Source organism: Chlorocebus sabaeus, chromosome 17 (assembly GCF_047675955.1).
Source record: "Chlorocebus sabaeus isolate Y175 chromosome 17, mChlSab1.0.hap1, whole genome shotgun sequence".
Taxonomy (NCBI): domain Eukaryota; kingdom Metazoa; phylum Chordata; class Mammalia; order Primates; family Cercopithecidae; genus Chlorocebus; species Chlorocebus sabaeus.
In genome coordinates, this window is record NC_132920.1 from 58,317,187 (window position 1) to 58,337,715 (window position 20,529).

General features: G+C 34.8%; 1 protein-coding gene across 1 annotated transcript in view; it reads left to right on the top strand.

Annotated features, from left to right (window-relative positions):
- GFRAL (GDNF family receptor alpha like) overlaps positions 1 to 20,529 on the top strand; it is an 83,426-nt gene that overhangs the window by 31,222 nt on the left and 31,675 nt on the right. The window contains exons 7-9 of the mRNA XM_073006077.1: positions 3,793 to 3,846; positions 4,948 to 5,278; positions 12,717 to 12,967. Of these exons, the coding sequence (XP_072862178.1) occupies positions 3,793 to 3,846; positions 4,948 to 5,278; positions 12,717 to 12,967 (636 nt within the window). The remainder of the gene's footprint in view (positions 1 to 3,792; positions 3,847 to 4,947; positions 5,279 to 12,716; positions 12,968 to 20,529) is intronic.

The following is a 20,529-nucleotide window of genomic DNA, read 5'->3' on the forward strand; positions in this document are numbered from 1 at the left end:
GGAAGGGTGAAAGTTTAAGAAAATCAAATGATTTGGTAGAGACTTCAGAATCAGAAATCAGCTATTGCATTTGCCAATGTGGAGGTTATGAACTGGATAAGAACAGTGTCTGTGGCATGGTAAGCACAATGGCAGGATGAGAGGTGGAGTTTGGAGAGTACATAAGGGGATAGGAAGAGAGAAATTGGAGCCAGAAAATACAGACTGCACTTTGAAAGATTGTTGTAAGGACGACAGGAAATAGGGCAGTGCTTGGATAAATAAGTGAGGTAAAAAGAGGGCTTTTTTCCCCAGAAGATGGAAAAAAAAGTTCTGTATGAGAATGGGAATGATTTAGAAAGGGTGATACAATTGATTATGCAGGGTTAAATGGTGAATAATATTCAATATTTATTCAAATATGTTTATTGAATAATATTGAGTAGAAATATAAGATAATAAGATATAGTCCCTGATCTCATGGATCCCACATGCCATTTTCTCAGCATTGTCCTCCAGCATAAAGGGATTCCCAGTTGAAGCCTCTGCTAACATGAGAGTCAAGGTCGTCTTATGAGAATGATGAAGGAAATGGTAGGATATGCAGCTTGATGTAAATGCATAATGTCTGGTGACATCTGAAATTGTACACATTAGAAGAAAAATTGCTGGTAATTATTTTTTTAATTTGTTGGGATACTAGTTAGGATGGTAGTGTGACGACTCTGTGAGAAAAAAAAAAAAAAAAAAACAGTATAAATGAGCAGAAAAGCCACACAGTAAAATTTTATAGGGTTAGAGGTTTATAGAGAATCACTAGAAAGTAAAAGAAGTAAGGACGGAATGACAATAACAGGAAACTGTTCCTTTATTAGGGTGAGTGATCTGGGCTGGAAAGAGTCTGTGAATACAGGAGATGATGCTAAGATTGGGAGTGAATAAAAAGATGAAAGTTCTGGAGGTATATATGCACTTGAAGTAATCAAGAATGTGAAGCTTTGGAAGCCAGTAAGATAATTAATATTTGCAATTGAAAGAGAGAGAACTTCATGTCAATGTCAGGTCTAGAAGTTGATCATTGTTGTGGTGTAGTTGGAGTGTCGGTGAAGGTCATAAGGGCAATGGTTAAGGAATTGTGAATTAAGGGTGGAAGATGGTTCTTTTTCCAAAAGGCATAGAGGTAACTTAGCACAATGACAAGATCTGAGGTAGAGGAGAGTATTGAGACAGTACCTGAGTCAATGCTGAATATCAGGGCAAGACTTTGAGGTTAATATTTGACAAGAGAAAAGAGGGAGGCACAACCAGATAGCATAAAATTCAAAGAAGGATAAATGTTTTATAAGGATGAGTAATTAATATTTTGGAAGCTATAAAGCTAGAAAAGTAGATATAAACACATTCTAATGATATTGTGGTATGTTCTATATGGGAAATGGGCAGCATTCATTAGCAAGAGCTACAGGGAAATGAGGCTAGAGAAAAGCTAGGCTCCCAGATATTACATTCTTCTGTTTTTCTTCCTGCTTCCATGGATGATTCTTAGTCTCCTCTGAGGATCTTCTTTTGCTTTTGCTTTACATGTTGCCATATACTCCCTAAAAAAGAAATATCGGTTGCATTTAATTCAACTAGTCATTTTATAGAAACATGTTTGTCTACTAGTTTATTGTAAGCATGTTTATCAGATTATAAAATATAAATCAAAATATGTACAAAAGTTTAGTTTCTGATACTATCATGTTAAGGAAAAGAAGATACATGGAAGTACTTCTGATTCTAATATTAGATATTAGAGCATATTTTAGGGATTGTTGGGTATTTTCTGATGAATTGTATCTGATTTTCTAACTCACATGTAGGTCTTGTTGGTGAATACTTTTATTTGTTTCTAAAACATACTGACCTTCAACTCCTCTTTCAGTAAAAGCCAATGTTTAAAATACCCTCTGGGAAAAAATGTGTGTATGTGTGTGTGTGTGTGTGTGTGTGTAAATGCTAGCTTTATATTTAATGTATAAATGTTAATTTCATATAAAATTAGCATTTAATGTATAAGTATTATAATACCTTCTAAGAAGCACTTTATTTTCAGACACTAAAAATAACTGTTTTGTTGTGCTGATAAAAAGTACTCATCTGGTAAGTAAATTAGACTGCTCTGGCTGCCGTAACAAAATAGTACAGGCTGGGTGGCTTAAAAAGCAAAAACTGTATTTTCCCCCAGTTCTGGAGTATGAAAAATCTCAGATAAAAGTCCCTAGGATCTGTTCCTGGCTAGGACTCCTCTTTTACTAGCTTGTAGATAGCCAGCCACCCTCTCCCTGTGTTCTCAGGACCTTTCCTCAGTGAGTGCTCCAGGGGAGATAGACAGCTACCTCCCTGAAGTCTTCTGATATGGACACTAATCCTATTTGAAAAGGGCCGCACTCTTATGACCTCATTTAACCTAAGGACACCATCACTCCACAACTGCACAGGGAGATTATGGCTCCAAAATATAAATTTAGAGGTAATGGGGGAAACATTCAGTTAATAACAGTGAGTGAAGCTGCTGTTTGTTTATGTCTACACAGCAGTTTCTTGAATATATTTTTGTCAGTGACACAGCCTTACCAATCAGTCCCAATGCAGAGGTGTTAATCTGTAAAAGAATGTCTAGCCTAGACTTTTGTACCTGTTACAAAAGCTATATGACTCCCTGGGATCTGTTTATTGGGATTTTATTAGATATGGAATAGTAGCACAGAAGTTGGAACCTCCAGATCGTCCTCAGAGAGGCAGGATGATGGGTGGGATCAAGAAGAACAGTGGTTCTCAAGCTGAGACTTGATCAATTAAGAAAATGAAAACAATGCACAGTGAGAATAGCTTGTACAATATAAGGAGTCTGGAAGGCCGTGACACACCTGAGGGTAGAAGTAAGCTTCCTGTGATAGTACCATCTTGTATATGCAGTAGACTAGAAGGCAGGAAATATGAACAAACAGCTCAGATTAGAACATACTGAATCATGAAGGGGCATTAATGCCGTAACAAAAGTTAGTATCTTAATATCCAATGAAAAAATAATAATTTTCATTTCAAAATGAAAATCCTATCATCTGATTCCCCTGCCACGTTATGGATACATTAGTGCTCCTTTTAGTTTCTTTTGGCTTTGTTTTGTATGTCTGTATTTCCTTCTAGGCTGTGGGATGCTTGATGACAGGGACTGCAGATTTACGTCCTCAGTTTGTCACCTGGTACATAGTAGGGAACCAACCAATGTTCCTTTAAAGATTTTGGAATCAGCTGAACATTCATTTTCATTAATGAGATTTTTCAACACTATAATTATAATTTCTAAGAACTCTTGGAGGATAAGATAATCAGAGGTGAAACTGGGTTTAAAATTGCATTTCAAATTAATGAAGACCCTACTGAGAAGGGTTTCTATACTAGACTGTGGTGGGAAGTCGTGTTCAGAAAATATTCCTTCTGTTTTTTCCTTTTTTTCCCCCCCAGTCAGCGCCCAGTGTTTGTTTACTCCATGCATGCAGTCTAGTCACTAGCATTTATTTAAGTCTTCAAGTAACTGAATCCTCAAAGCAGGGCTGTTTAGCTCACTTGAATGATATTTCAGAGGCTTATTTTCTTCATCTATACCACATTAATTTTGAATATCAAAGGCTAAATGCATGTTACATAACCTTGTATGTACTTTTGCTTGAGTATATGTGGACTTTACTCATTTATAAATGTGACTCACATTTTCCTAGGAAATTCAGAAAATTGTTCAATAATGAAATAGTTTCTTTGTTTTCCTTCTAGATAACATGAAAGAGGATAAATTCAAATGGAATCTAACTACACATTCCCATCATGGTAATGTTGATAAGTTATGATTTTGATCTGCATTGCAAATACCTGATAATATAATTTAAAAGGTAGTTACCAGGCTTCCTAAAGATAGGCCAATACAAAATAAATTATGTTGTTTAACAGTTGTAATATAATAAAATGCAACCAAGTCATTTCATTTCTTTTAGTAGTGATCCATTGAAGCAACTACTTTGCCCCTCCATTATCAATGTATACATGTGCTGAGAAATATTTAATAATTAAAACCAAATACCAGGTTGGGCGCAGTGGCTCACACCTGTAGTCCTAGCACTTTGGGAGACTGAGGTAGGTGGATCGTTTGAGCCCAGGAGTTTGAGACCGGCCTGGACAACATGGCAAAACCCTGTCTTTGCAAAAACAAAACAAAAACAAAAATCAAAACTTAGCTGGGCATGGGGGCATGCGGCTGTGATCCCAGCTCATTGGGAGGCTGAGGCAGGAGAATCACTTGAGCCCAGGAGATGGAGGTGGCAGTGAGCTGGGATCACGCCACTATACAGCAAGACCCTGTCTCAAAAATCAAACAAACAAAAACCCAAATAGTAGATATTGATTACATTTCATGGATATTTGTGATCATATAAGTTATTTGGCACCAACTGTTTTTGTGTATAATTGTGTTTCTGTAGGAATATAAACATTTACGTATGCTAGAATAACTATGTGGAACCTTTATTCAAGATTCCCCTCACAAAAACGTGAAGCAGAAGAAGAATCATTTTGCCTTGAGCCAATGAGCTAACCATAAGCTATATAGTTCAAATGCAATTTCTGAAGATTTATTGTTTGCATTTGAAAACCCTGGACTGGGAGATTTTTCCTTCAGCTCAATTTTGGCCCTGCACACTTCCCATCACTCTAGATAACAATGTGTATCCTGTATAGATGAAAGATGATTCCAATAGGTCTACTCTTTAGGTCTCAGTAAATTCATACTTACTCTAAAAGATGTAATGTTTGCCAAAGATAGGACATTGGTACATCATTGTATTTTGCTCATAGACTTCTCACAGTGTTTTACAGGTTCTGTATGTACAGCTTTGTGTTTACTTTTCCACAACCTGGGCATATCATTGCTTTCAGGATTCAAAGGGATGTGGTCCTGTTTGGAAGTGGCAGAGGCATGTGTAGGGGATGTGGTCTGTAATGCACAGTTGGCCTCTTACCTTAAAGCTTGCTCAGCAAATGGAAATCCGTGTGATGTGAAACACTGCCAAGCAGCCATACGGTTCTTCTATCAAAATATACCTTTTAACATTGCCCAGATGTTGGCTTTTTGTGACTGTTCTCAATCTGATATACCTTGTCAGCAGTCCAAAGAAGCTCTTCACAGCAAGCCATGTGCACTGAACATGGTTCCACCCCCTACTTGCCTCAATGTAATTCGCAGCTGCCAAAATGATGAATTATGCAGGTGGGTAAAAACACTCATACATTACTTTCTTATTTCGGCACCTTATTTGTTACAGTCCAGTCCTAACACTTGATCTCATTACATTAGCTAGAGTTCCCACCATCATCCAACATGGTGTAAATAAAGCCAGACAATTCATATTTTTTTGAATCTGTGGTACATGTGCAGTATCATCTTTGAAATTCAAATGCAGAATAGATTTTTGAAATAAAAAATCAGCATGTCAAAATATGGTAGCCATGAAATAGTATTATAAAAATTATGCATTCAAGTTAGTCTAATGAATTAGTTAATAGACCTGATTTATATATCAGCCTTTTAATTTTTTTTGTTTAATTATATCAGGCTGTTACAAATTTATTCTTTTGGCAAGGAGACTCTTCAAACTTTGAAATAAATTATTTCTGTCTTAGGCTGCAGATCAGGAAGACGAAGGTAGCTTAAATACTCACATGAGTGGTGCGAGGTCAGAGATAACCAGGTCCACACACATTTGTGTCTTTTCACAATGTCAGTCTTTAATACTGTTCAGTCCCCAAAGCCATGAGCTACACACAGTTCCCAAGGAGGCAATTCTCCTTAGTACTTCTCATTCACTTTGTTTTCAGAGCCATGGGTACACAGACTGAAGCCACTCCACAAATCAGTCAGTGTTGCAAACCATACATAATAGTGTACTTAATTGATATATAAGGGTTATAGGTTAAACATTCCACAACAAAGTAACATTTAACATTAAGAGAAAAGGGAGAGCAAAAAGGGTTAAGGAACGAGTCCAGGAAGAGTGACAAAAACAAAGATTCCTCTGGTCTTATCTGGGCTGTCCATCAATCTTGCAAGGAAGAGTCTTCCATGTTGGGAGAATTGTTGGCAGCAGACGCTGAGTGCTTATCATGAGTGATAGCAAGATGGTGTCAGGTAAGATAGCCATTTTGAGCTGCTGAAGTCCTACTCTATTTATGGCCACAGAGGCCTCTTGAGAGGACTGATAGTGGAAGAGTATACTTGTTTATGTCCTTATCTGGTTGGATGCAGTCTTGTTTATTTAGCAAAATATTTTGTCCCTGTTGGAAAAGCACCCTATGAAATCTAAGATAGAGTCTTTTTTGGAGTTACTTATGTCAAGGATGCTGTATACAAGTAGCATTTGGACATCCCTAGCACACATGTATGCCATGATCATAGAAATGTATTCATTCTCCTCTTTCCAACCTCACACCTTTGATTCTTGGGGGAGTAATGTTATTCATTTATTTATTAATTCAACAAGGGGTAACCAAGCACCTACTACTACTCTAGGCAATGGTGAATAAGAGAAACAAATGCCTATGGATCTTATAGTCCAGAGAGAAGACAAATATTAAATTTAAAATGTATATGTTGTTTTAAGGCAATGAGTGCTCTGGAGATTAAAAAAGAACAGAATAAAAGGGATTGTGAATGGGCTGAAAGAGTTGCAGGGTAAATGGGGTGGCCCCAACAGGAAGCATTTTACCATAGCTGGAGTGAGAAAATGGGCCTCTCTGAGTAGATACTGAGAGAGGAGATAATAAGCAAACTGACGAGCCAGCTTAGGAAAACATGTATGTGGCATGTTAGAGAAGCAGTGAGGGTAGAGTGTGTAAAGGGGAGAGAAATAGGGACGAGATGAGAGATTTAATTGAGTGGGTGTGAACAGGCCTATATCATATAAGGGCTTGAGGGACACTGCCTAGGACTTCGGACATGTAGGTGGCTTACTGTGTGATTTGTCCTATTTGTCCCCTTGTTTCAACCACTGGCAAAAAAACAAAAATAGTAATGATACCAACTTCCTGAAGGTTCTTAGTAAAATTCTTTTTTTTAGCTTTTTAACTATGTCTACTCTTATTCTCAGTCACTGTAACTTGCAAAGTAGTTCCAGATCTTGTAAATATTTGTTAAAAAGAACTGCTTCCCCATAGCACACGTTCTATGAAATAAGTGGTAAAGAGCTAAGCAGAGTCCTAGAGCATTGACATATTTCGTCAACTTATCACATAGGATATCAAAGTCCTTAAAATAGTATTTGAGAATTTTTCATGCAAATGTGTGTCAGTTATTTTAAGGCTTATTTATTTTTCTTGAGTGAACAATAAAGGCAGTGACAAAATACTTTTTATAATGCAATTTAGGTTTTCCAACTCATTTATCATCTCAAAAATCCTTACTAGAGAAATACTATATTTCATTGATTCTAAGATGCGATTTCTTTTTACATATTTTAACATCCCTGACGTATTTGAAATAATTTTTTAAGGTCAATGACAAAGACGTTTGTCATAACTTAAGTCCCCACAGGTAGGTGTTTTTTGTTGTTGTTGTTGTTGTACATAAATTATGGTATCTTCTGAAATCAATGAAATATGGTAAACAAGTTTGAGCACACTACTTTTCTCACATCAAAGGAACTAAAACTATTACTATTCTGCCTTTCTAACTATCACATTCCTACATCAATGGTGAAACCTAATAATATTTTAACCAGCCAGGGCCAGGGGACACCATTGTTTCAATAATAATCACTATAAAAATATCAGATTTATTCACAGGTGGGTTCCCAGCTTTGCCTGATTCCAGTGCCAGGGCTTTAGAGGTGCTATCTAATTATCTGGAAGCCATTAGCATTCAACCTTCAAAGCATGGTATTTCTGAGCATCCACATCAAAGAAAATATTTTAATAGCAAGTGATGGCTCTGCTGCTACAGTCCTTGAGACTTCCTGTGATAGACTCTGAAGCACACACTCTTACACTAACCTCCCCTTGGTATCAACACCTTCTCAGATGGACTGGCACAGAGTTGATGATTTTCCTCAACAAGGACTCCCGGGTTTAACCACCTTCTCAAAATGTTTGGTGTAGGGTCTGGAGTGGGATAAGCACTCAAAAAACGTCATCTCTCTTCCTCTCACTTTGGAATATTGTACACTTAATTTTTATATTGTAAGGTACATATACATATTTCTTCTCATGTAGTTTCTTTCTTAGATTAGTTCAAGTGTAAGGACTGTGTGTCTTCAATTTCCTTTCGCTATGTGCAAATAGTCCCTTAATGAGTACTTTATAGAGGTGATGGAAATGTTATATAATATTAGTAGTCAATGTGAAAAGACAAATCCTATCATTTTCCTGAGGAAATTTTGCCTTAGGGAGATGTCCAGCATTTATATTAAATTATTGTTAATGTAATTCAGATGAAAAACAAATCTCCAAGTGGAAAACCACTTCTTCAATGAGAATATTAAGCCCTTTATGATACTTACCATTTTTGCAGAAGAGCCTGTACATAGGCAAAACAGGGCACTTCAGTTTTAAAATACAATTTCTGTCCCTGTTCCAGATTTTTCAATTCACAATGGGTTTTGAAATTCCTTTATTTTTTAAAAGCCAAAGAGGACAATTTAAGGACCATTTCTCAATTAATTTTCTCTAGTACAGATACCCTTTGGGAGGTGAGATTATGTCTTGCCAATTTCACAAAAGTCTGGGTATTTATGGAAAATTATACATTGTATTTTTACATATTAACTTAAAAAAGTAATGACAAGGTATTTGCTTAGAAAATATTATAAATACTTTAAAATATGCATGTATTTTTTTAATTGATTTAAAACAGCACTATATGATATCCTTCTCTATATATTATTTTTGTTAGTTTTCCCTAAATGTGGATTAAAGGTCTTTCCATAATTGCATATAAGAAAATTCACACATCAGGGTCTGTTGGGGAGTAGGCGGGGAGGGGAAAGAACTTAGAGGTCGAGTCAATAGGTGCAGCAAACAACCATGGCTCATGCATACCTATGTAATAAACCTGCCCGTTCTGCACATCTGTCCCATTTTTCTTAGAAGAAATTTAAAAAAAGAAAATTCTTAAATGTTTGAATAGCTATAGAGTATGCCATTGCATGGATGTAGTTTAATTAATTTGCTTAGTCTTTTTTGGACATTTAGACATATTCGGAGTGTCTTATTTTATTTGTAGTTATTGTAAGTGGGACTACTTTGAAGATTTGTTTTTCAGATTGTTTGCTGTTGGCATATAGAAATGCTACTGATGTTTGTGTGTTAATTTTATATCTTACAAATCTACTGAATTTGTTGATCGGTTCGAAGAGTTCTTTGGTGGAGTCTTTGGGTCTTTTCAAATATAAAATTATATAATCTGCAAACAAGGATACTTTTTCTACCTTTCTAATTTGGATACTCCCCCGCCCCCCGCCTTTTTTCCCCCCTTCTCTTGTCTAATTGCTCGGCTAGGACTTCCAGTACTATGTTGAATAACAGTGATGAAAGTAGGCATCCTTGTCTCATTACAGATCTTGGAGGAAAAGCTTGCAGTTCTTCCCCCATTCCATGTAATACTAGCTATTGGTCTGGTGTGTCATATATGACATTTATTCTGTGGAGGTATATTCCTTCTATATCCAGGTTTTGAGGCTTTTATTATGAAGGAATGTAGAACTTTATCAAATACTTTTTCAGCATCAATTGAAAGGATCATATCTTTTATGTCCTCCGTTTTGTTGATATGATGTATCAAACTGATTGATTTGCATGTATTGAACCATCCTTGCATCACTAGGAAAAATCTCACGTGGTCGTGATGAAAAATCTTAATGTGTTGTTTAATTTGGTTTGCTAGGATTTTGTTGAGGATTTTTGCATTAATATTCTTCAGGAAAATTGGCCTATAGTTTACTCTCCTTGATATGTCTCGTCTGGTTTTGGTATCAGGATGATACTGGCCTCATAGAATGAGTTTGGAAGTATTCCCTCCTCTATTGTTGGAAATATTTTGAGTGGAATTGGTATTAGTTCTTCTCTAAGTGTTTGGTAAAATTCAGCATCAGGTCCTAGGTTTTCCCTTGCTGGGAGACTTTCTATTATAGCTTCGATCTCATTACTTGTTATTGGTCTGTTCAGGATTTGGATTTCTTCATGGTTCAAGCTTGCTAGGTTGTATGTGTGTCTACAAATTTATTCATGTATCCATTTTAGATTTTCTGATGTATTGGCATGTATTTGCTCATAGTAGTCTCTAATGATCCTTTGAATTTCTGTGGCATCAGTTGTAATGTTTCCCTTTTAATCTCTGATTTCTTTTATTTGGGTTTTCTGTCTCTTTTTATTAGTCTGACTGATGGTTTGGAGATTTTATCTTTCCAAAAGACCAACTTTTCATTTTGTTAATCTTTTGAATTTTTTTTGTTTCACTTGCATTTATTTCTGCTCTGATATTTATTCATATTTATTTTCTACTATTAATTTTGGGTTCAGTTTGCTCTTGACTTTCTAGTTCTTTAAGATGCATTGCTAATTTATTTATTTGAAGTTTTTCTACTTTTTTGATGTAGGTGCTTATTGCTATAAACTTTCCTCTTAATACTACTTTTGCCGTATCCCATAGGTTTTGGTATGTTGTGCTTCCATTTTCATTGTTTTAATAAACTTCTAAATTTTGTTCTTAATTTCTTTATTTGCACACTGGTCAATCAGGAGCGTATTATTTAATTTCTCTGTATTTGTATAGTTTTCAAAGTTCCGCTTGTTATTGATTTCTAGTTTTATTCCATTGTCATCAGAGAAAATACTTGATATGATATCAATTTTTTGAAAATTTTAAGACTTGCTTTGTTAGCTAATATATGGGTTATCATTGAGAACGATCTGCGTGCTAAGGAGAATAATGTGTATTCTTCAGCTATTTTATGAAATGTCCTGTAAATATCTATTAGGTCTATTTTATCTATAGTGCAGATTAAGTCTGATGTTTCTTTGTTGATTTTCTGTTTGAATGATCTGTCCAATGCTGAAAGTGAGATGTTGAAGTCTCTCTCTTTAGCTCTAATAGTATTTGCTTTACATGTCTAGGTACTGCAGTGTTGGGTACATATATATTTACAATTGTTATATCCTCTTGCTGAATTGAATCCGTTATCATTACATAATTACCTTCTTTATCTCTTTTTATAGTTTTTGTCTTGAATTCTATTTTGTCTAACAAAAGTATAGCTACTCTTGCTTCTTTTTTTGGTTCCATTGGCATAGAATATCTTTTTTTATCCCTTTATTTTCACTCTATGTGTTTCTTTATAGATGCTCTATGCTTCTTAGAGGTAAGAGATCATTGGCTCATTTTATTTTTCATCCATTTAATCCATTCAGCCGTACTATGTCTTTTAATTGGAGACTTTAGTCCATTTATATTTCAAATGGTTTCAGAATACAGTGTACCAAAGTAGTATATTATTTTTAATTAAATATTATTTAGTTCATCATTTTGGCAAAATTTCATGGCGTTTTTTCTGAGTGAAAATGTATCTACTTATCTGTAAGTAGATAAATCATGCAATTTAAACTTAGTAAAACACATACTTAAAATTAACAAATAGCATATAGGTACAGATATATTCTCTAAGCGACAATCAATACTTCCAAAACTTACATTTAGAATATATGTTATATGTAACCCTTAACTGCATTGAAGGGGAATGTTTGTTCTTCTGGCCTAATAATTATATGTTCAGAAAATCTGCAGTATTTCCCTTATTATAAATTTAATGTACATGAATTAATCTTCAATATTATATTTAAAAGCTTATCCTTTAAGATGACTTAAATATTCAATTATTAAAAACAATTGAGCTTTGGTTTTTTAACATAGCATCCATGTGGACAAATAACTTCATGAAAATGTCATGTACTCATAGGGCTTTGATACATGTTTGATGGCAATCTATTCAAGAAAGAGTAAAAAGCAATTTTAGGTGACAAAGATTAAATTGAAAGATTTTCATTCTTACATCCATTAATGAAAATATATTCTGATTGTAAAAAAATTCAAAAATGAAATTAGTGTACATTATCCAGACTTTTATTCCATTTTATTATATCAATAATCAAATACATAGTCAGAAATCTTATACCTCACAACATATTGTAAATTCTAATTAGTCTGCTTAATCTGTTAAGAAAAGTATAAAGCACCTCCCATCCTGTGGGATAACTGACTTGAAAGGTCAAGTATCTTATTTGAAATCACTTGGTGTGACACAGTGGCCAAAGGCTAGCCACAAAACTATATTCAGAATAAAACATTGCCAAGAAATCTCTGAAGTAGTTCATACCTCAAATCATCATATATTGGAATACAATTAGTAATAAAGGGAAATCCATCCAGGGAATCCTCAACTTAGCCTTTGTCTTTCATCACAATAAAGGGATGTAATTCACAAGATTACAATTTCTTTCACACTCCCTATGGTGATTTTTCAAATTACAAATTTACTTTTCAACTATGTACTAGCATCTTGGAGGCATTGTGTTCCATGTCTTTCATTAGGTGATGGGGGATCACATGTTAATGTGAAATAGTATTATTCAAAACTAATTATTTTTCTTCACTCTTTGTCTAGGAGGCACTATAGAACATTTCAGTCAAAATGCTGGCAGCGTGTGACTAGAAAGTGCCATGAAGATGAGAATTGCATTAGCGCCTTAAGCAAACAGGACCTCACTTGTTCAGGAAGTGATGACTGCAAAGCTGCTTACATAGATATCCTTGGGACAGTCCTTCAAGTGCAATGTAACTGTAGGACCATTACACAAAGTGAGGAATCTTTGTGCAGGATTTTCCAGCACATGCTTCATAGAAAATCATGTTTCAGTAAGTTCCCCGACTAAAATTATCTATCTATCTGTCTGTCTGTCTATCTATCTATCTGTCTATCTATCTATCTGTCTGTCTATCTATCTATCTATCTATCTATCTATCTATCTATCTATTTTGTTTTTGCCTGTACGGTACAAAGTGGTAATCCGGCATGGCACAGACATTTTTGTGTTTGCTATTGCATTTGAAAATTTGCTTTCTGATTATGTTCTGCGTATTTACTATTTTACTCACTTACCTGAAAATAGTACGTTTTAAAAATTTATGTGATAGATCACTCTTAATTTGTTGATTTCAATATCAAAAGCATGGAAGACTTATTCTGTGAGATAAATGGATATATCAAGTGTCCATTGCTACATAACAAACCACAAATATCTATACTAAGTAACAAAACAATAGCTTCAAACAATAACCATTTATTTGCTCACAGTTCTGCACATTGGACTTGGCCTAGCTGGATGGCTCTTCTGATGGTCTTTTTGGGGATCACTCATGTGCCTATTGTCATCTGGTACCAACAGGCTCTGCTGAGGCTGTTTGGTCCAAGGTGGTATTAGCAGACACCATTTGCTGGGATGGTGTGGTTCTTTTCCATATGACATCTTCAGTAGTATAGCCAAAAACTCTTACATGGCAGCAAAATAATTCCTAATGGCTAAACCCCATTGTGCAGCTATCTTTATCTGCTGCTGTCACATTTGTAAATATTTCACTGAACCAAGCAAATCACAATGATCAACCTCAGAGTCATTGTGGGAGTGGAATACATAAGGATGTGAATATTCAAGGTCAGATTAATCAGGGACATTACTCTAACAACCTACTATAATTGGCTGTCCCAATCTAGGTACAATATATTCTTTCTTCAATTTAGTTTTTCTCCCCTTGGTCCTTAACACGTCTGCTAATCAACCTAAAATGATGAGATGGAAAACGTATTTTCCAAAGTTATTATTTAATTTAGGGACAAGAAAATTGATATTTAGTAATTTAAATAATTTGTTCAGCATCTCAAAGTGAGCAAATGGTCAAGAGGGACTTTTTTGAGTCTTAAGGAAAGAACCTATGGATTTGATTATGTACTAATTCAAAACCTCTCTATTATCCATCTTCAGGGTTAGACCATGCAACCATCTATGTCCCTAAACTTCCCCAGGCCCCTACCCCTAGGTCCCTAGTTGTAACTACCATATCTGCAGGTACTGTTTCTAGAAGGAAATAATGGATATTTACTGTTTCATAGCAAACCAAATCTTTATATTTATTGAAAATGTTTGACAGATATAGATCTATACCTACAGCTATATTTGTGTATCTGTGTCTATATACAGATACACATTTTACACATTTATATTTCTATTTTTCCTTACAGATACTTAGGAGATGCACATTAGCCAAATATGATAAAAATTGTGATTTGTTGTGTATTAGGTAATAGACATACAACTCAGAGTGTATGGTTTTGATTTCAACAGTGTTTTCTGTGATATATCCACAATTTCTATAATTAGCACTACTGATATATTTCAACTGAAATCATGATACAGAGAAGAATTGCAGTGTTGTATAGGTCATATTTTCTGATTTTCCTCTCTTATTAACATTAGTTCTGTTGAAACTGAAGTATTATAATGAATGTCTCATATGATTACAGCAGGAAAATACCAAATAACCAATCTGGTATTAACCAAATTAAACTAACAGTAATATATACTGTTATATAATAACAGTTATTTATAGGTTCTTTCTAATATTGCATTTTATAAAGAAAAATGTTGATTCTACAGATTAATAATGACTCAGTTTTTTGGCATGATTCTCTAAAAATATAGGTCTAAACTTCCTAATTCTAGTTCTAAACCTGTTTTTCTCAAATATAACAACGATTGTGTTTGATTTTCATAGTGTTTGCTTACTATAACTTTTTCAGAGCAAAAAATTTGCAGAGGTACTAAAGATGGACATTTGAAAATCCATAAACATTGAAGTACTATGTGAATGCTTTAGAAAAATGAAAATTCAAAATGTTTTCACTTTTCTTTACTTACCTAAGAAGTGGAAGTTTTTGTTCCAAATATTACCTACCAAGACTAGGAATTTCAAATGACAGGATTGGAAAATTAAAGGAACCTCAAAGGTCTTTGGTCACAGTTCTTGGTAGAGTTGTCCCTTGGTATCCATGGGGAATTGGTTCCAAGACTGAAATGGAAACCAAAATTTGTTCATGTTCAAGTCCCTGATATAAAATGGGGTAGTATTTGCATATAACCTATGTATATCCTCCCATATGCTTTAAATAATGTCTAGATTACTTATAATATCTAATACATTATTTACAGGTAAATGCCATGTAAATCATGGTTATAATGTATCTTTTACATTCATATACATTTTGTTGTGCTATTCTAAAATTGTTTTTTTCTCCCAAACATTTTGTTCCAAAGTTGGTTGAGTCAGTGGGTGCAGAACTCACAGATATGGAGTGATGACTGTACTTGAATTAATAGCAAGAATTCCAAATAAAAAACCAAATCCTTAGGCCTTGCTAATTCTAACAAATCTTTATCCATTGCCTCAAATATATGGAAGAAGTAGCCCCAGGACATTTTTTGAAGGAAGTATGTCTCTCATCATTGCCCTGGCTTCTCACATCGGCCTAGCATTCTCATGCATTTTCAAAAGATCCATCATTACAGTATGTTTCCAAACCCTTTAGCTTCTGCTTGCTTTACCTGAAAGGGTCAACTGAATAGAACTGAGAGGACAGTGAAAGGAGGCTTTTCAGTCTGTCACATTTGCTTAATTAAATGTATTGTTTCTCAAACTCATTTGAGCTTAGGCCACAGTAAGTAATATATGTTTATATTAGCTTTGTACTCTCTTTTTTATGCAATATACTCTGTTTCTCACAAATTTTTATTGCTTTATTCTATTGTTCCCGAATGCTGATCACTACTCACTAAATTGATTTTAAGACTTACTAACATGTTGTTCGCTGAAGTTTGAAAAACACTTTCTTGGAACATAACATCTGAAAATAAATTTATAAGATTAAATAGCTTGCCCAGGATTTTACATTGGGTATGGTATAGTCATGACCCTGGCTGGTTGACTTGGAGCCCACTATATTCTCCTGTTTGTGAAATGATAATGAAAAAAAAAATAACAAAACAAAACAAACAAACAAAAATCTTGTATCTGCTCCATATTCTCCAAAGCCCTGTTAGTCTGAACTTCATAGTTCTGTTCTGAGAACTAAACTTGGCAAATGCACTGAAGAGCCCTTGTCCTTTCCTGTGTGCATGACTACACTCAGGCAGAAGAGCATCCTGAACAAACCATGTGTTCTGTCACCAACCTCCACTTACCTGCTGACTTCTAGATTCACAACAAACTTAATTGTCTGTGATAATCTGTAGCACAGAACACATTTGTGGCCCTTAGAGCTAACAGAGAAATGAGGGCCATGGAAGAGAGAAAAGTTGGTTAAGAGATAGAGGACCATAGACACGGAAAGGATTAAAGGATCCGTTATTGTTTTGAGTCCATTATACTGAAGGAATGGGAGGGTGTACCTTAAGCTGATAGAAATGTTATTTTTGCATTTCCCAGAGCTTTGTTTTTTTAATACCAATTGTATAGTCAGTAAATGAGGTATGAAATATCACCATTCTGTCCCTGAAGACTCAGCTCCTTCATTTGAATAATTAAAAGAAAAAGGAGAAAGCAGAGGAGGAAGAGGAAAAGGAGGGGGGAGGAGGGGAGGGGGAAGAGAAAACAGGAAGGAAGAGAAGGAGAAGGAGAAGGAGAAGTTAGGAAGAAAGAAAAGAGGAGAGGAGGAGGAGAAACGGGGAGGAGGGTAAGAAGAAGAGGAAGAAGAAGAAGGAGAAGAAGGAGAAGAAGGAAAAGAAGTAGGAGAGAAAAGAGGGAAGGTGGAGGAGGAGGATAAAGAGGATTAAGAAAAAGCAGAAAACTTCTGTTTAGTAAACTCTACAAGGGATGGAAAACATAGCAATACAAATGTGATACATGCTTTAAAAAATTTAAAGAATACAGAAATAATTCCATTCTCAAGAGATAGCCAATGTTAATAAGGTTGGTGTATATTCTTTTGAACTTGTTCTTTACTTGTAATACATACTTTGAATACCTTGTATGTACATGTTTACATTACTCTGACACACACACACATCATTTTTTAAGGCAAACTAATTGCTTTACAGCTTGCTTTTTAAACTTAAAAAAATATATGGTAGACCCATATCCAAGTATTTATATATATGGTAGCTTAATTCTTTTTAAAGATTACATCATATTTTATAGTATAACTACATCATAATTGTTAACTAATCTCCTATTAATGTGGATATTTTGTTTGAATGCAATTATTTTTACAGACATTGCTACAATAAATGTTACTGCACATATGCACTGGCATTTCAAGAGAATAGGTTTCAAATGGTGGAATTAGTAGACCATTTATGCGTTTGTGCATTTTTAAATTTGGTAGAAATGGAAAAAAAAAACAGTATGTTCCAATTACATTTTTAATGAGAAAAACTTCATTATTTTTAAATAGTATTTTTATTACAAATAATACGGAACATCTTTTCAGTGACTGTTGGAAATACTCTATTTCTTCTTACCTACTCGTATACTGTGCTTAAAATATCCTGCGTCTTTAGTATCAGTAAATGACACTTTTGTTGCCTATGTCAGCTGTTTGTGTGGATATGTGAAGACTCGTTGATCTGCATACCTCCTAATGATCCTGATGAAAAAGTGGTGACCTGGCAGGCCATAGTCTTGGGCTTGGAACTGGACCCTACTATGTGTTATCTGAGTTATGTAAAGGGCAAAGTTTTAAAATCATGTTTGGAATATTCAACCATTCTTCCTCAACTAGATAATCTCCATTGCTTTTTTAAAGGATAATTTTCACTACATGATTAATAATTCAAAACAAAATTTATAATATAAATATAATTATGAAGAATAATTGTATTTATCATTTAGTTAAAGAAAAATAACATTGTCATGAGTTTTGAAGTTCTTTTAAGTGCCCCTCAACATCACATTCTTTTCTTCCCCAATACAGAAATTGGTGTTTATTAATTCCTTGTGTCCCTTTATAATTTTGCCACATTAAAAAAACTCCAATCAGTATGTTGTTTAGTTTTTCATGTTTTCAGCATTATGTAAATGGAATCACATTTTTTTGCCCCTTTAGTATCCTGAAATGAAGCCATGTTGTGATGTAGAACTAGTGACTTACTTTGTACTGCTATGTAATATTCTATTGCAAATACATCTATTCATTCTATAGCTGGCATGTGTTAGCCTGTTTTCCATTTTTTAAAATTGTAAATAGTGTGGCCTGAGCATCTTAGTACATTTCTCTTGGTACACACATGCAACGTATTCTCTAGGGAGCAGTTCTCAATCTTTGCTAAACATGAGAATCGTTGAGAGATTAAAAATTCTCATATCCAATAAACCAATAAAATTACATTATATAATGGCAGGACTTGACAGTAGGATCAGCTTCATGGACATGTGGCCAGTGTAGTTACATAGGCCCTGTGCTCAGAAGAATCCCAGATCTGGGGTTTAATGCTCTACAGTCATCATTGAAATTTTTAATGATTTTCTTTCACTTTTGCTTTTGAAATTCAGTGAAGCAATAAAATACACGAAAGGTGGCTTGGAGCCTCAGCACATATGTGTTTCTGTGTCCTGCCATTTCGCATCTTTGCAGGGGCAAGTAAGTTCTCAGCTGCCTGCTCCCCATCCTCTGATGCTGGGCCCTGCCCAACACCCCTTCACTGTACCATCCTGCAACTGCTGCCAGACATTTATTTTCTAAAAAATGATATTGAGCCTTCCAGTCCACAGAAATACATATTTTTCTTTTCTGTCTTATAATAAATTGTTACTTTCACCATGAAAAATAATTTCTAAATATATTTTTTACATACCTTTGGCTATTTATAATTATTTCTAGGTATGACCAAATATTACAGTTGCTATTGAAAGTCATATTTTCTCAGGGTTACACTGTCAGACTCTTCGTAGTTGAACTATAGAAATTCATTTGATTTCTATACATAAATTCGTATGTAGCAAAGTTGTTAAACACTCACAGATTTTGACAATTTACAGAATTATTTTGTTCTTCATGTGTGGATAACCATATACCCTTCATTAATCACAGTTTTGTTTCCTTTGTTCAATATTCAGGCTTTTTAAAATCCTCCCCCCACTCCCTATAACATCTGGGACCTACAGAAAAAATGTGAAATATAAATGGTGATAGTGAGCACCGTTGCCTTGTTCCTGATCTTGAAGAGAATTATCTCATCATTTACCATTAAGTCTGACATTTGTCACAAGTTTTTTGTAGATACTGCAGATTGGAATAAAGAAGTTCTCTGCTATTCACAGAATGCAAATCACTTTTAAACAACAAATGAATGTTGAATTTTATTAAATTCTAGTCTACATTTAAGGATCTCATCTGAAATTTGTTGAGTACTTTTTAGTTATTGTCTTGTGGTAGAGTGATTGGTCATGGTTTTAATGTTGTTAGACTACCAGAAATAGAACAAAAGTATTCATTTCTAAACACATTCAAGAATCTCTATTTGTACAAAAAGGAAAAAAAAAAACAGACAAAAATAAACCCAAGTTATTCATTAGCATCCTATCTTTTCCCCTTTCACAGAAAAATTTTCTGGAAAAGTTGCCTGGGTTCATTGTTTCAATTTCTTCTTCTCTTACAAGTTGATCTACCCTTTCCAGTCTGGCTTCTGGGTATAGATCCACTCACAAAAGCAGCTTTCCCATACGTTATCAACCATATCCATTTCAGAGGGCTTGGAGGTCCTTGTCTTACTTGGATTTTAAGCTACCTTCAAGAACAATTGATACACGTTTTTTTCTTAATATACTCCTCTCACACCTTGGCTCCTATTCCTCTGATCACCCTGAATGCTCCTCTTATTTCTACTTTGTAGGCTTATCTACTTGACTAATTAATATTTGTGTTTCAACACTCAGCTGTAGATTCTCTACTGAAGTAACGCTATAATCTTCCCCAAGGAGATCCCCTCCATGGCCATAGCATCATCACTTCTTACAATGACTTACAATCTTTAAGGAAGACCTCTTTTCTAAGATTTCAACCCAATCGTCTATCCACCTACTTGATATATTCTTTGGGATTTTGAGATTGTGATATAACAAATAAGCTCCAGAAGCTCGGTGGCTTTACAGAATGGAAGTTTATTCCTTGGGAGCATAAGTCTAATCAGCGTTAACAATGGTCATTCAGAGGACTAGCCTCTTTCCTACATGCAGCTGTACCTCAGCATAGGACCTCTAAGTCTTCTCTACTCAGCAGAGGATAGGAAAATACAAAATGTAGTTTGCCTCACAGTCATAAAGGAGCATTTTATGGTTTGATGATGGCAACAGTGCATATCACACACACTCATGGTCCACTGGTCCCAACTCAGTCACATGGCCACACCTATCTCCAGGGAGACAGGGAA